The 15,627-nt window shown below is 44.9% G+C and overlaps 1 protein-coding gene across 6 annotated transcripts in view; it reads right to left on the reverse strand.

Annotated features, from left to right (window-relative positions):
• Nucleotides 1-15,570, reverse strand: part of mink1 (misshapen-like kinase 1) — a 66,299-nt gene extending 50,729 nt beyond the window's left edge. For 3 of the 6 annotated variants that reach the window (XM_063203421.1, XM_063203419.1, XM_063203418.1), the window contains exons 1-7: nucleotides 14,211-15,570; nucleotides 8,294-8,359; nucleotides 5,269-5,451; nucleotides 4,214-4,324; nucleotides 3,529-3,619; nucleotides 1,584-1,714; nucleotides 27-81 (exon numbers count right to left, since the gene is read on the reverse strand). In XM_063203421.1, coding sequence (XP_063059491.1) covers nucleotides 27-81; nucleotides 1,584-1,714; nucleotides 3,529-3,619; nucleotides 4,214-4,324; nucleotides 5,269-5,451; nucleotides 8,294-8,359; nucleotides 14,211-14,267 — 694 coding nt within the window. In that variant the 5' untranslated portion in view covers nucleotides 14,268-15,570. The remainder of the gene's footprint in view (nucleotides 1-26; nucleotides 82-1,583; nucleotides 1,715-3,528; nucleotides 3,620-4,213; nucleotides 4,325-5,268; nucleotides 5,452-8,293; nucleotides 8,360-14,210) is intronic. The other 3 variants (XM_063203423.1, XM_063203420.1, XM_063203422.1) reach the window with 1 other exon arrangement.
• Nucleotides 15,571-15,627: the final 57 nt, after the last annotated feature.

The raw sequence follows: 15,627 nt of genomic DNA on the forward strand, positions 1-15,627 counted from the left end.
ATTGCCAGTGTTTGTGCTAAACTTACGAGGTGCTCCTTCTGCCATTTCGATGGCGGTGATCCCAAGGGACCAGATGTCACTCTGCAGGACAACAATATAAATACACAGTCACACAACGATGCACACACAGCAACACAGTCATATTTCAGAATAGCCCACACAGCAATATCCCTATGCAGAGGAGGAAGAGGAGGAAGATGGAGAGGAAGATGGAGAGGAGGAGGAGGAAGATGAAGAGGAGGGGGAAGAAGAAGAGGAAGAGGACGAGGAGGAGAAGGAGTGGGAAGAGGAGAAGGAGTGGGAGGAGGAGGAGGAGGAATAGGAGGAGGAGGAGGAGGAAGAAGAGGAGGAGGAGAAGGAGTGAGAGGAGGAGGAGGAAGAGAAGGAGGAGGAGGAAGAAGAAGAGGAGGGGGAAAAGGAGAAGAAGGAGGAGGAAGAGTTAGAGTAAGAGGAAGGGGGGGGCAAAGAGGAGGAATAAGAGGAGACTGCAGTCACCCTGTAGTCATATGACAAGCCAGACTAAAAAAAAGTATGGTCTGGCAATGCACTATAGGAAAAAAAGTGAAAGTAAAGGATAGCGGTAGCTGCTTAGTCACCATTATGCGTTATGACTGGAGGAGAGCCATGAGAGAATTCATGGCCCAGCTGGGGTTTTCCTCTGCTGAGCTCGACGTCAGGCAGAAATATATATTCCTTTGATCTTTTTTATATGAAGTATAATAAAAGGTGACACATACAGGATTTTCGTGCCATTTTGATGTTCATGCAGAGTTTATGTGGTAAGACTGTGATTTCTGAGTAAATGCATGTTGCCCACGTTAATAACCACAGAGATGTAATTCACAGAATTGACATGACAGGGGAAAGCGAATATGCAAATCCCAGAGCAGCAGAGGACAGGGCGGACTGATGCTAGCACACGAATTCTGAAAGATATCTAGGCAGTGGCATATAAAATAACAAGGTAAAGGAATATAATTTGATTGTCTGTAGAATTATTTCTTCACACTGGTATAGTAATTTTTTGCAAGCAATACATTTCACAATGGCACAAAAACCCGGAGAGGAGGAGGCTATAATCATTCAGCCTGTGGTAATACAGTATTGTATTATGTATATTATGTATATTATGTATATTATGTATATATTGTAGCGCCGAGCGGTAGCCACTTCAAAGGGATGACGGGAGGCAGAAGATACAGTTTTCGGTCTTTTTATTTCCTGCCCTCTTACACTCTAAAACGGGCAAAAGGAGGTGTCCCCAAAATAAAACAATAACTAATTTCACTACTCTAAAAATATTCGCCACTCAAACGGTCACACAGCTGCCCGTACAGTACACATTGTGGAGTCTGTCTTCTATTTGGTTCATTTCCTTGTAATGTGTAATGTGGAGTTAGGTGTCTTGCTCAAGGGCACTTCAGCCATGGATGGAGGTGAAGGGAGAGGTCAGGAGGGATTCGAACCTACTTACAACCCCCAGATTGTTAGGCCAACTCCCTACCCATTAGGCCACGGCTGCACCAAATGTTTTATGAATTATCTTTGAAATGAAAAACAATTCAAGAGGAGCAGTTAGTCACCCTGTAGTCGTATGTGGAGTCGGGGTTCTCGTCGCAGGCGATGACCTCCGGTGCCATCCAATAGGGCGTGCCGATGAAGGTGTTCCTCCGGCCCACCGTGCGGTCCAGCTGGGCACTCACGCCAAAGTCCACTAGGAGGGGCAGAGAGAGCAAGGAGGGAGCGGGGTGTGGATTAAGATGCTGTTGGATTCTCCTCTCTTACACTCTTGCTCTGTGTCTGTCTCATGCACTTTGCACATTATGCACGTTGACCATCTCCATCGCTCTCAGGCCGATTCACATCTTAACATGATGTGACCTTTTGATTGGTGAAGAGGGGTTGGCTTACATGCAGAGATGTACGTGTATATGGTAGAAGTAGAAGTACTCTCACAGGTGTAATTACAACACCAGTAGTATGATGCAATGTTGCATGTTGTAATGTATGTAGTTGACTAGACTTGACTTGACTTGAAAGCTTTAATGTCCTTAACAGGCCAATTTGTCTTACAGCACAGCAGAATGATATCAAAACATATAGGCCTACAATAAAAAACACATACAGTACAAACTCAATAAATAGCTAGACATATAAGTTAATATGTACATAAATACGTTAATAAATACAGACCACTGGTCAAATGCATCCGTTAACACAAGGGGATTGCTAAAAAGTAAAAAGAGGTCAATTGTGCACTAGAACAAATATGAATGTCCATATGTCAAGAATATATCTCCCACATCTTTTTCAATTCGTTAATTGCCATGGGGATGAAGGAGTTCTTTGCTCTATTCGTTCTAATGTTAGGGTATCTGTACCTGCGTCCTGAAGGAAGTGTTTGGAAAAGTAGTTGTATGACTGAAGTTGAAACCATGTAGCACCATACCACTAGTTTTATAGTAGAGTACCTCTACTTCTACTTCATACAACTCTACTTACAGGTCCACTCTCTAAAGATAAATAACTTCTGATTCCACATCAGAATCAGAACTGAAGAAGACAAAACACCTTCAAGTTCTGAAAAGGCGCCTACCAGTAAACTCTTTTGGCTAAGATGACCTGAGTGAATGGGGATTTGGGGAACTAGATTCTGAGAAAAACCAATCAGTCGTTCTGGTGACCTAGGTTTGCAAAGTAAAATGTGTGACAGACGCCATATGGGGGTATCTGAGTTCAATAGCCCTATTCAGAAAACCTGCCCTAGTTGTGACTATGCAAAAAATAATTTCCTCCATTTCTCTCTTTTTTTCTCCCCCCCTCCTCTCTCTTTCTCTCTCTGTCACACACATAGCACACACACACACAGCACACGCACACTTACACGCACACACACACACACCCCTGTGGCAAGGTATATGGACAACCATGTCAAGTCTTGATTAGCATGGGAGATTGCCTGTGGGGAGTTCATTACCGTGTGATAATTGTTAAATGAGGTTTGCAACTAAATTATAAAAATGAGGGTTTGGAGTGCAAAAAAACAGGAACTGGGCTAGACAAAAACCCAACACTCCAGGATACTAGTGTGCTAGGCTAACACAGGGTCAAGCAAAGCAATATTTACAGACTTCTTTGTAATCCCTTGCAGTCGCTCAATCACACGCGCACACACACGCACACACACAGACGGCCAATGGCATTGTTATTTTTATTAGCTACCCATTAACTGGACACGTCATGGGAAAACACACAGACACACACACAAACAGAAAGAGAGTGAGAGAGATAAGAAGTATTCATGAGAGACACAGATAAAGAAAAAGAAAGAAAGTGAAATAGAGAGAAAAAGAGAGAGAGAGAAAAAGAAAGAAAGAGAGAGAGAGAGAGAGAGAGAGAGAGAGAGAGAAAGAGAAAGAGAAAAGAGAGTAGAGTAGTATTCAAAGAAAGGAACTGTGTGCTGCTAGGTAGAACAACAGTTCCAACTTTGGCATGGCAGCAGAGCCCAATGCAAACAAGCGCACATACCAAGCTTGACCTCGGCGTTCTCCGTGAGTAGCACGTTCTGACCCTTGATGTCTCTGTGGATGACCTTGTGGGCGTGGAGGTGAGACAGGCCCTGTGAGGAGAGGAGAGGAGAGGAGAGGGGGAGAGGAAGACAAACACACAGCTCATCATCAGACATGTGACACCTCCAGTGGAATGCCTGCAGTGGATCTGAAAGCCTGTCTTTGAAGGAAACACCATGTTTTGACACTTGCGTACTCTACATAGTGTGTGTTGGTACAGGTGTGTTTGTGTCTGTGTGTGTGTGTCTGTGTGTGCGTGCGTGCGTGCGCGCGTGTGCGTGCACAGATGTGTGTGCATGCATGTGTTTCTGTGTATGTTGTGAATGTATGCATGCCAAGGTATGTATGCAAGTGCATGTGTGTTTATGTGTGAGGCTTTATGTGTGTAAGAAAGGGTGTGAGTACAGGCATGTCAAGGAATGTGTGAATGTGTAAGCATGCATGTGCGTTTAGGTGTGACGCCTTGCATGTTAGGGTGTGAAAATATGCATGTCGGCGTACTGTATGTGTGCAAGCGTGTTCTTGAAAGGTGCGTGTGTGTGTGTGTGTGTGTGTGTGTGTGTGTGTGTGTGTGTGTGTGTGTGTGTGTGTGTGTGTGTGTGTGTGTGTGTGTGTGTGTGTGTGTGTGTGTTCTTGCAACTCACGCGCAGGATTTCTCTGCAGATGTAGGCGATCCAGTCTTCCTTGAGCGAGTTGCCCTTGGTGTTCTTCACCAAGTCAGTCACGGAGCCCGCCCCGCAAAACTCCATCACCAGCTAGACAGAACAGCGCAATCTCATTTAAAAACATTATCAACTGCAACACACATACAGTAAAATATTGTCTTTATTAGGTGCCTATACTGTACTGTACTGTACATAATTTTGTTTGAGTGCAAAATGAAACCACATATTTTGATTTATCTACTGTATTATTTATTGAATTGTGTGTATGTTGTTTTGGGTTGTGTTGTGTGCATGTTTTGTTATACTACTGTTCATGTTATGTTTGGTCTATTGCGGTTCTACATACATTACACCCGAGTCAAGCTCCTTGTACATAAGTTAGTCAATAAAACTTGGATTCTGATGCTTGTCGAAACGCACATGCACACACATGCACATGCACACACATGCACACACATGCGCGCACACACATGCGCGCACACACACACACACACACACACACACACACACACACACACACACACACACACACACACACACACACACACACACAGTGTGGTCTTACACTGTCACACCAATGAGTCTACCATACTATTTTAGAGATCAGGGTTGTTTGTATGGTACCCCTTTTTCAAATTTTGGTAGGGCTAAACAATGCTACTAGTGATGGTCAACCTGGATTCAAAAGCCACAATCAGGGGCCACATACTCTGAATGGCCTGGTGTTACCTGCCCAAGTATGGGATTTGAACAGGTAAACCCAGGTAATATGGAATATGTGACACCGGGGTGCATTTCTCAAAACCACAGTTGCTAACTACGTTAGCTACTTTGTTGTTTGCAATGCAACTTCCCATTGACAACTACCCAAGTAGCTAACTGGCTAACAACTGCGCTTTCGAGAAACGCATCCCTGGATTGTAGCTTCTGAGTCCAAGTTGGTCATCACTGTTTGCTTCATGCAAAGACACACGAGCAACATGCATGCGCAAACTACATACTATACCAAACACACGGGCATGTGCTGTATGTACCCAGAGTTGGTCGTCGTGTCCCGGCGGGCTCTTCTTGACGAAGGCCCCGTAGTAGGTGGCGATGTTGCGGTGGTGCGAGTACTTCTTGAGCATGTTGATCTCCGCCTTGATCTCCTCCTCTTCCTCCTCCGTCACGTCCATCACCTTGATGGCCGCCAGCTGGCCAGTCTTCACGTGACGCCCCTGGGGACCAGACACACACACAGACACAGACACACAGGGAGGGACGGAGGGGACAGGACAGGAGGGAGAGAAGGAGAAGGCAGCAGAGAGAGAGAGAGAGAGAGAGAGAGAGAGAGAGAGAGAGAGAGAGAGAGAGAGAGAGAGAGAGCGAGAGCGAGAGAGAGAGCGAGAGCGAGAGAGAGAGAGAGAGAGAGACGATGCCAGACAGACAGACAGGGGAGCGACAGAGGAGGAACAGGACAGAAAGATGAAAGAGGGATAACATGGATGAAGGGAGGAAGAGAGAGGAACATGCCGCCAGATAGACAGATAGACAGACCAGGGAGCGAGGGAGCAAAGAACAGGAGGGAAGAGAGAGAGAAGGCAGACAGGGATGAAGAGAGGAAAAAAAGAGACACAACACCACACAGACAGGGGAGCGACAGAGGGAAGAAGAGGACAGAGGAGAAGGCAGACAGGGATGAAGAGAGAGAGAGAGAGAGATGGACACGCCACCAGACAGACAAGAGCAACAGAGGAACAGATTAGAAGAGGAGAGAGAGAGAGGAGGAAGAGGGAGAGAGAGAAAAAGAGAGGGTGAGCAATGGAAGAGATGAGAGAGAAAGAGGAAAAGTGAAGGGAGAAGGAGCAGAGAGAGGAGAGAGAAAGAGATGGAGGATGAGTGGAGAGGGAAGAGGGGAGAGCAGAAGAAAAGAGTCCAGAAGCCCAGAGGAAGAACAGACAGACAGAGATGGACAGAGAGGGAGAGAGAGATAAAGAGGAGGAGAGAGAAACAGAGCGAGTCAGGAGCCAGCAGTGTGAAGAATCACCCGTCTTACGTTCCTCCATCAGAGCAGAGCAGATGTTGCCCTCTAAATTAGCTAGGAAAGTCAAAACACCACTAAAACTATCCCGATATCTCTCCAAAAATGCTCCCAGATGCCCTATTAAAGACCTGATGTCTAAAATATCCCTTCCTCTAACCTGCCAGCATCCAAATGTGACAGTAGGTGAGGTGAATTCATTATGTTAAGGCAAGCGAAAAAATTGAAATTCAGAACTGCCCCTATAAAAGGGTAGTTCAAGATGGGGGTTATGTACTTTAATATGGAGGTTGTTACCTCCCTTCATGCCAAATTAAAAGTAAAAAATGAATATTTGAAGTTGATGGTGGATTTCGACAACCCAAGAACACAGAACACAAATTACACTCTGGACCATTAAAAACCCACATCAACCCCCTGGAACTCTCATCACACTCCATCTAGTAATATATTCGCTTCCTCTGCCTCTCACTCCCCTGCTTCGCCCCTCTCAGTCATCACTTGTGCATTATAGCACGTATCCATCAGTGCTGCTCTTGTCAAACTCCCTCTACACCCATCACTCCCTCTCCTTTTCCTCTCAGTCATTCTCAGTACATGGTTTCTTTCCAATAGAGCTCGAAAGTCCCGCCCCTTAGTTCCGCGTTTCACGGGACCTAAGCTGACCATCTAACAACATGGTAGAGAGTAAATATCTTCTGATCTCAGTTATGATATGCGCTGGGCTACAAATATGCTGTTTAAGAGGCTAGATAAAGATTATTCATGCAGAAGTATCAATGTTTTGTTCCGAGGCCGTCGGCATGAAAAATGTGAAGAAACACAGCTTTCTAAAAAGTTTGGGGGTTCGTACGAAAAATTAAGCAAAAATATCAGAAACAACATATATGGAGCTCGTGGCACAACTCGAAGGGGATCGAAATATCATTTTAATACCGCCATTGGATTACATGCTACGATTTTCGGCTAAAAACGCCGTTGAGGTCCCATGAAATCGGGGGAAGTGACGTCACTTTCGAGCTCTATATCCTGACTCCCGTCCTCGACCTGTGCTTGTGGCCTCGCGATTAACGTGACGTCCCATCTCCGTGGAGAAAACAATAACATTTCCCCCCCTGTCAACCTACCCACAACAACATTTTTCGAGGACTTCTCCCTTTTCCACATCCCGATTACAAATGAGAAAATGACCTTTCCATTGAACTTTTTGCGAGATATAATACTGAATTACACTTCTGTCGTCAATGACGTCTTGTGACAGCACCCGGAGGCCACAAGCACTTGGGGAGGACGGGAGTTAGGATAGAAGCCCATGTTGTGTCCATCAGTGTTCCTCTTGTCAGACTTCCTGGCTTGCTCCTCCGGATGCCACTTCCTGTCTGTCTCTAATCCCGGTGTAATCCCTCTCTTATCACTCCGCACAGACAGCCTCAGAATATCACACTAGACACTCGGCTGCCTTCCACCTGTGCAGGCCTCGTCCGCATGGCACTCTCCCTTGGCCTCCCTTACTGCACTCCTTCCAACACATCCATCCTTCTAGCAATCTATCCACGCATCCATCCATTTTTGTTTTGTTTCACTGACTTTCTACACGTGTCCGTAGGTGACACAGAATATTACTGCAGACTTCCATCTGAGCGGGTATTGTCTAAATGGCACTCTAACCTAACTGATCTTGTTCCAACATATCCATCCATTCCTCCATCAGCCTATCCTTCAATCCCTACCATGCATGGCACAACTCACCTGCTTCCTTTATTTGTTTGTTCATTTCATCCTTCTTTCTCTCCATCCATCCGTGCATCCACTCATCCATCCATCTATGTTTTTGGCACTATAACCTAACTGCTGTCATTCCAACCTCTCCATCCCTCCAGCTCTCCCTCAGCCTATCCTTCAATGATTAAAGTTCAATCCCTACCCACGACATAACTCACCTGCCTCCTTTATTTGTCTGTTCATTTCATCCCTCTCTCTCTCTCTCCATCCATCCATCCGTGCATCCACTCATCCATCCATGTTTTTGTTTGACTCACCTTGTACACCTGTCCGTAGGTGCCATTGCCGACGACCTCCACCAGCTCAAAGATCCCCGCAGGGTCCTGGATGAACGACAAGAATGTCAGTGGGGTGATGAGTTGAGACAGACAGGCCAGCGGATGGTGCAGGCTGCAGCCCAGTCCTGGGGCTAGACAGGGTACCACGGCCACAGCCTACTCTGCCACCCGAAAATACAGCAGCGCTATGCACAAACAACACTCAACTCATGACAGAACACCCCCCCCCCCCCCCGCCCAAAGCACACACTCTCTCTACCCATATTTAACCTTGTGCATTTTCCATTTTCCAGCCACCAGATCCATCTTTTATTCAACGCGCTGCCAAAAAAAATGAGGGAAATGTCAGCTGACAGCTGTGGCTGAAATTCATTCCAAAAGCGACTTGTTTTTCCTGCAGTTGCACGAAACAAGCTGAAAGACTCGGCCAGACATTATGTGAGGGGTACAGTGAGTAAAAACGCAGGGAGACCGGCTGTAGAATGTGTGAGAAGGAGGCTGCTGCCTCTCTCTCTCTCTGTGTCTGTCTGTGAATCTTGCAGGTGTCCTCAGAAGTCCTTTAGTCTCTGAGGGCTAATGAAGCCTTCCACAACAGACGGAGCAGAGGCCACAACATGGCAGAGATTAGGCAAGAATGCCTCGCAACAAATGGCCATATTAACAGAGGGCAAACGGACGCACAGAGAGAGACCTTACGGAAGAAATTAAACAGATAGTGAGAGAGAGACAAAGGGGTGGGGGTGGGGACCGAAAGGATGAGGAAGGTAGAGGAAACGGAGAATAAAGGAGAAAGTGTGTGAACTACAGCAAGAGAATCAGACAGATGCTGCATGGAGAGAGAGAGAGAGAGAGAGAGAGAGAGAGAGAGAGAGAGAGAGAGAGAGAGAGAGAGAGAGAGAGAGAGAGAGAAAAGCGCTAGCTCCATGCTCCCACTGTGATTCAATATGGCCCTGTGTGTGGAGGTGTGGGCGGAAAGGGCTAGCGCTCAGCTCAGGAGCTCAGTCGTACAGCGTGACTACTTCTCTCTCATCTGCCTCCAGAAATACGCTCTTCTCTCGCTCTCTTATCCCTCTCTCTCTCTCACCCCTTATTTTCCCCCTCTTCTCTTGTCTTTGGTCTCTGCGAAGCAAACAACACAAAAAGAGCGCAAGAGCTAATTCCCGACATGAGGAATTACCTAAGAGCAAGAACCAGACGTAACCAGCGAGATGCAAGTCAGGGGAATGTTGTGTTGTGCTGTGTTTGAGGCTGCCATGGATGGTTGTTGTGAGGTAGGAAAGAGTAAAAAAATGAATATACTGTAGGCTATGTGAGGAGATGTGACCGCTGTGCTGGTGTTTATGGTCTCTGTCACTGACTCTAGCACAGGTGTATGAAATGGAAGTGCTCACTGGTGTAACTACAATGCAGGTGCACAATCTTACATCATTTATACACCAGTTATTACATTATACCTTATGAGGTAGATACACTGTATTTGTACTTTCACTTCCTACACATCTGCTGTCTACTCTGTATTTGGCCTTACTCTTAAACCAAACCCTCTGAATCACCCATGCCTTCTGTGGTTTAGAGTCAGAGAGAAACTTCAGGTGGTGATGGTGGTGGTAAGGACAACCAACCCTCTGGCAAGAGAGAGAGAGTCAAGCAGGCACTCGAACGGGGGACCACCACACGGTGCGTTTACATGGAAGAGGAGCAGGAAGGCAGAGTTGGAGGCTTCAGATGCACCCCACAATCCAAAATAGCAAAATAAAAAGGGAAAGAGGTAGAGAGAAGAGGATGAGATAGCTTAGCAGGTGGCAGAGAGGTAACGGGTTGAGCAAACCCACTCGAATCAAATGAGAGTGTGACTGTTTGTGTGTTAAAGTTTTTGAACAAGGACCACTGCAAAAAAAGAGCAGGAGAGAGAGAGAGAGAGAGAGAGAGAGAGAGAGAGAGAGAGAGAGAGAGAGAGAGAGAGAGAGAAAGAGAAACCTGGCACAGAGCATGCTAAAGAAATTATCTTGAGGGCGAAGAGAAGGGAGACATGGCAGAGTCGCCCACATTGTGTGTACAGCGAGGAGTGGGGGCGGAGGAGAAGGAAGAAAAGACATGAAGAGAGAGGCAGGGATGGCAAGAATGAAGGAGTGCACAGATAGACGAGTCTGGGGAGTGCTGACGTCAACAAACCCATCTATTTTCTTTTTTTTCCTTCAGAAAAAAAGACAGAATGATGGAAAAGCATTCTTGAGGGAGGAAAACACAAAATGCATTCACTGGTGTGTGTGTGTGTGTGTGTGTGTGTGTGTGTGTGTGTGTGTGTGTGTGTGTGTGTGTGTGTGTGTGTGTGTGTGTGTGTGCTAGCTAGAGAGCATTGACTTGGGGGAGAGAGCTTGGTAAATGACTCACTTCTAACCTGGCTCTGGTAGCTAGTGCAGTGTTACATCAAAGGCGGTGTGGCTAACGCAGGGACATGTTCAACACTCATAGCGCTACGGCGAAAAACCTCAACAGTAACACAGTCTCAACTCTGTACTGTGACAGATGTAACATTAGAAAAGACTGACTGGTTACCACCTAGCCGCATTAGGTCAAACACTGTTTGATAGTTGATGACATACAATGCTACCCAGGGGACATGGAAACAAACATTCATGCTTTGCACAAATGTGTAGCCTATACCTTTAAACTGGCTAAAAAAAAACCAAATTATTAGCAGACCACCTGCAAGATCCTTAGGATGTGTTGACTGTTTATAAAATGAGACTTGTAAGTTAATTTGCATGAATTATGGATCTAAGTCATCTGAGTCCCATACGTACTTCTGCTGCATGACATATAAGATTGTCATCATAAGAAGGCCACATAAATCTTTCAAGGTCTTTTCTCACTCTGTTTACAAACAATAGAGATTCAAAGGATATAGTGGGTATGTAACAAAGAACCCCCTTTTAACGAGCACAATGAGTTCACTATGTCAATGTCACGTGTCCCGTGATCCACAGCAAAACTACTAGCTTCCTGTACAGGTCAAACAGGATCAACCTGAGGTTGGGTTTTGGGTGTCTGCCGTGCAGTATCATTACCTGAACTTGATTCAAGGGGCTTTCCCCCTTTTGTAGAGAGGCTAGGTGGTCTGGAGCAACAATTCTTTAGACTGTACTGTTAGCATGTGAAGTAAGGATAGACCATATCGGCCGAAATTTGCGTTTTTTTTTTTAAGTATCCGATACACGGCCGATACATGTATGGTTTTGGCCGATACGCAATATTTATTATTATTTTATGTTATTCGGCTTTTTTAAAAGCACCAAGACACTTTATTTTTGTATTTGATTTTTAGACATTACTTCATTGTTAGCGTGAGTGTTTAAATGTTACACGTTCTACCTCAATTTGATAATGTTAAATAAATGTATATTTTTAACTTGAGACCTGGAATATTTTTTTTACTTTTTTTTTTTACCCATATCGGCCTCCAATATCGGGTATCGGAAATCGGGTATCGGCCAAGGGTGATGAAAAAAAAAATCTGTAACGCATCGGCCATTAAAAAACCTGTATCGGTCGACCCCTAATGTGAAGCGCTATAATCATTTTCATATGCTTTTCTTTTTCTTTTCAGCCTATTCATACATAACAAACACAGACCCACAATGTCTGAGAAAACTTCACTGGGAAACAGCAGCTGTGAAAACAGCCTTGAGGGAAAAAAAACTATTCTTTATTTTCATTCAATGGTCATGTTGCTCAGGGGGGACTGATTAAATAAAAATGAGAAAACTTTTGTTTACAAACGGTAGACTGTGTGCAGTTGCATTTAGCGTAGGTTAACCTTGACAACAACACACAATCCCTATGAAAAGGGCAGGTTGGCCTCTTACTGAAAAGAATCTTTCGTTGGCACTAAAGAAACGTTCACAATGCAACCGTACTACAAACTACCTTGGACTGAATAATGTGGTAAGACCTCTATCTGTCTTATTCCAGGAAATGTCCCTTCTTCATAGCCTACTATGATGTTCAATCACAATGCTTTCCACTTTTACCTATGGGGTCTAGTCTGAACAGGCAATTTTCTTTGTTCTCCACACAAGAGCTGTTTTCAATACTCTAGTCCGTTAGAGGTGATAGGCGAAAAACATGATTGAGGATTTTTAAAAGTTCAATGTCTCTCCAGTTCATAGGCCCTAAAGCACAGACATTCACATGGAAAATACATGCATGCACAAATCAAAACCAGGGGACATAAGAGGATTGAAACTATGTTAAGTTCTATTGTATTTTTTACATGTGAAGTCAACTGAAAGTACACATTAAGCACACACCACACTGTGGTTTCACATGGCACTGGCTGAGAATGACCCTCAATGCGAGTTATTAGGCCTAGTGATGGGAGTGATCAGGACACATTGTGGAATGGGCACATAATGACTCCCACCTGTTGCAAACTCTATATAGAGATCTTTACACTTGCAAAGCAAGCAAATAAACTAAAGCAACCAAAACGCATTGTGTCTTACTTCCTCTTGATTGGTAAATGTGTAAACCTCTATAACTTTGATGACCTTACCGCTAAACCATCTTCGACATAATGATAGAGATATGGTAAAAGTCGGGCCTACACTTATACCATCACATGGTAGAAATGGGGTAGCCATCAAAGTGGGTTCTTTCACCTTATTACACATTCATAACATGAGACAACATCACATAATTCACATGTGTTTTGTCCTCCAATAGCCAAAATACATGGGCTTACACCAGACTTCCGAATAATTTTTCAATGATAACGCAGCAATAGTAAACGATGTGGGCCTGTGCTGTGTGTGTGCATCCTGACTGGCATTAGAGTGGCAAGAGAGTGGGCGCTATATAGGACAGCTATCAAACAATGAGCCCAAGTGAATCATCCTTCTCTAAGCTCTCTCTCTCTCTCTCTCTCTCTCTCTCTCTCTCTCTCTCTCTCTCTCTCTCTCTCTCTCTCTCTCTCTCTCTCTCTCTCTCTCTCTCCTTCCATCTCTGTAAAACTGTGCAGCTGAGAAACAGAGTGTTCTGTCTGTCTGAAGCCCACTGTACCATCGTACCGTTGGGGTATGAATAAGGGAGTGGAATGCAGTCTCTCTTCGCACTGAGTGGGCTTACATGACCACTATATACACCACTTGCGCACACATGAAATAGATCCTTGTTGAAAGGTGGTGGAGAGGGAAGGAGGGAGGAGAGGGAGGGCTCTGACCCAGAACCCAGGAGCCTAATCGGTTTCATTCCTCCTGCCCCTGGGCACTGCAATCCAACAGGTTTTTAAGATAGCTTGGGAACACAAGTACCGGTAACACTAGAGGAATTCTACTGGAACAATGTCCATGTTTTCCTCTAGTGAAGTTATACTGTGTGGGAGTTCACTTTCCCCATTACACCCTGTGCTTGAAGAGGGCCAAAACAACATGCATTTTAATGTGATCAAGCTCTCTCACATGCTGAGAGACCTGTGTCCATTTTGGCTTGACAAATATATGCATTGAAATGGTTTTGTTTCATGCAGGCCATATTGGCCAAAGTGCACACCGTCCATCACTCAGACTGCAAAGTCTGACAGCAGACTGCAGCCAACTGGGCCTTGTGATTACATGCCCACGCACTTGACAGGTGACTAGGCCCATGCACTTCATCTTGTAGGTAATAACTCTTCTTAGCCATGACGAGCTTGATGATGCACGATGATGCAAAGTTGGAGGGCAAGCCACTACAGCCAGCAATACTAATATAAGCGAAGGGGGCGAGTATGGCTTAATCAACATTTGTCTTAAGCTCGTGGAGATGTAAACCCATGTCACTTTAAAAGTACTTAATACGTCATTAAGGGACTCGTTTGTTTTAATAACAAGGGTAACTAACTAACCAGAATACTTACCCGCAAAGCTGCGAGGTCGATGTCATCTAGACTTCGTGTGGGTGCGTTTTCTGTCATGATGGCCCAGATTTGTCACTTGTCACCGTTTAATGATAAGAAAGTCCAGTAGTGTCACCAAAAAAACAACAGGGCGGCCAACTAGGCGTTAGAGGGACACGAATTGTTATTCCTGGGAAAACACTTGTGACATCCAGATAGCCACAGATACTCCGGGGTCAAACTATAACTAGCTTTATAGCACACGGAAATGAGTCCATTTAGATACTGTGGAAGTAATGTTCTGCCCGAAAAATTAGACTGCGAACGTGTCAATGTGCAATACTACCTCTGGTGTCCAAATAAAAACGTGTCATCATCTACAGTCATCGGATTGAGGAGTTATTTAATCCGATATGTTAGCTCCTCTGTCGGCAGATATTTGTTAATCTTTAAGATTACACTGTAACATCATACTCGCTTGAAGTGCCACTCCAGTAGAGTGGAAACCGAGACCCGATATTATCTGGTGTGGTGCACCCTTTTCTGCGTTCATTTTAGCAACACTGCGTAGGCAAAATGCCTCTCTAGACTATTACAGACACACTGCATGGAAACTGCCCTCTTTCACGCCAGAATAACCTTTAGGACTGAAGCTAATATTTTGACGCGTTGCAAAAAGTTGTGGCTAAGTAACCCGCTAACTGACTAGCCAAGCTAATAAACAAGAGCGCCTGTGGCGAAAATCCGCATCAACCTCGACAGACTGCCATAACATTAGCGTTACCAACCTACCCACGCACACGTCTAACAGATCTCCTGCATTAGGTTTAGATCGTCGCTTTACTGTCATCTATCTATGCTTTCCCCTGCAAGCAGTAAACGTATTTTTGTTGACGCCACCAGCACAAGTTATATCCCACGCCCAGCCATATATCCTTGAAGGCTTGCGTCGAATATTCCGTCTTGACAAACTTTCATTCCGTTTGCAGTGTCGCCTTTGGCTGCGCCCACAGCCCTCACTGATTTGTCGAAGCAAATAGGGAAAGGGAAAAAGAAAAGAGAAAAATGCTTAAAAATAAAAGGTGTTGCCGCCGCCCGGGCCTTGTTAATACTTGCTGCGAAGCATTCTACGAAGCAAATAATCATAAAAAAATAAATCAAATACGCCACCGACGGATAGAAAAACAATGCACTTTAAATCCATATCTAGTGCATCCCACGCGACGCAATAACTGCGGCCAACTTATTTCTATTTGAGCCTGTTTTTCTCTGAGATCGGGTTATGACGTTCCTCCTCTGTAAGTATACAAGACTCACTTCATTTTTTTCTACCCCCTCACTTCCAGTTCCACTCTTCCTGGACTAGAGTGCTCTACGGTACTGCAACAGGGACAAACTACCTGAGACACACACACAGTCTGTGTGTAGAGTAATGACA

Source organism: Engraulis encrasicolus, chromosome 7 (genome assembly GCF_034702125.1).
Source record: "Engraulis encrasicolus isolate BLACKSEA-1 chromosome 7, IST_EnEncr_1.0, whole genome shotgun sequence".
Taxonomy (NCBI): Eukaryota; Metazoa; Chordata; class Actinopteri; order Clupeiformes; family Engraulidae; genus Engraulis; species Engraulis encrasicolus.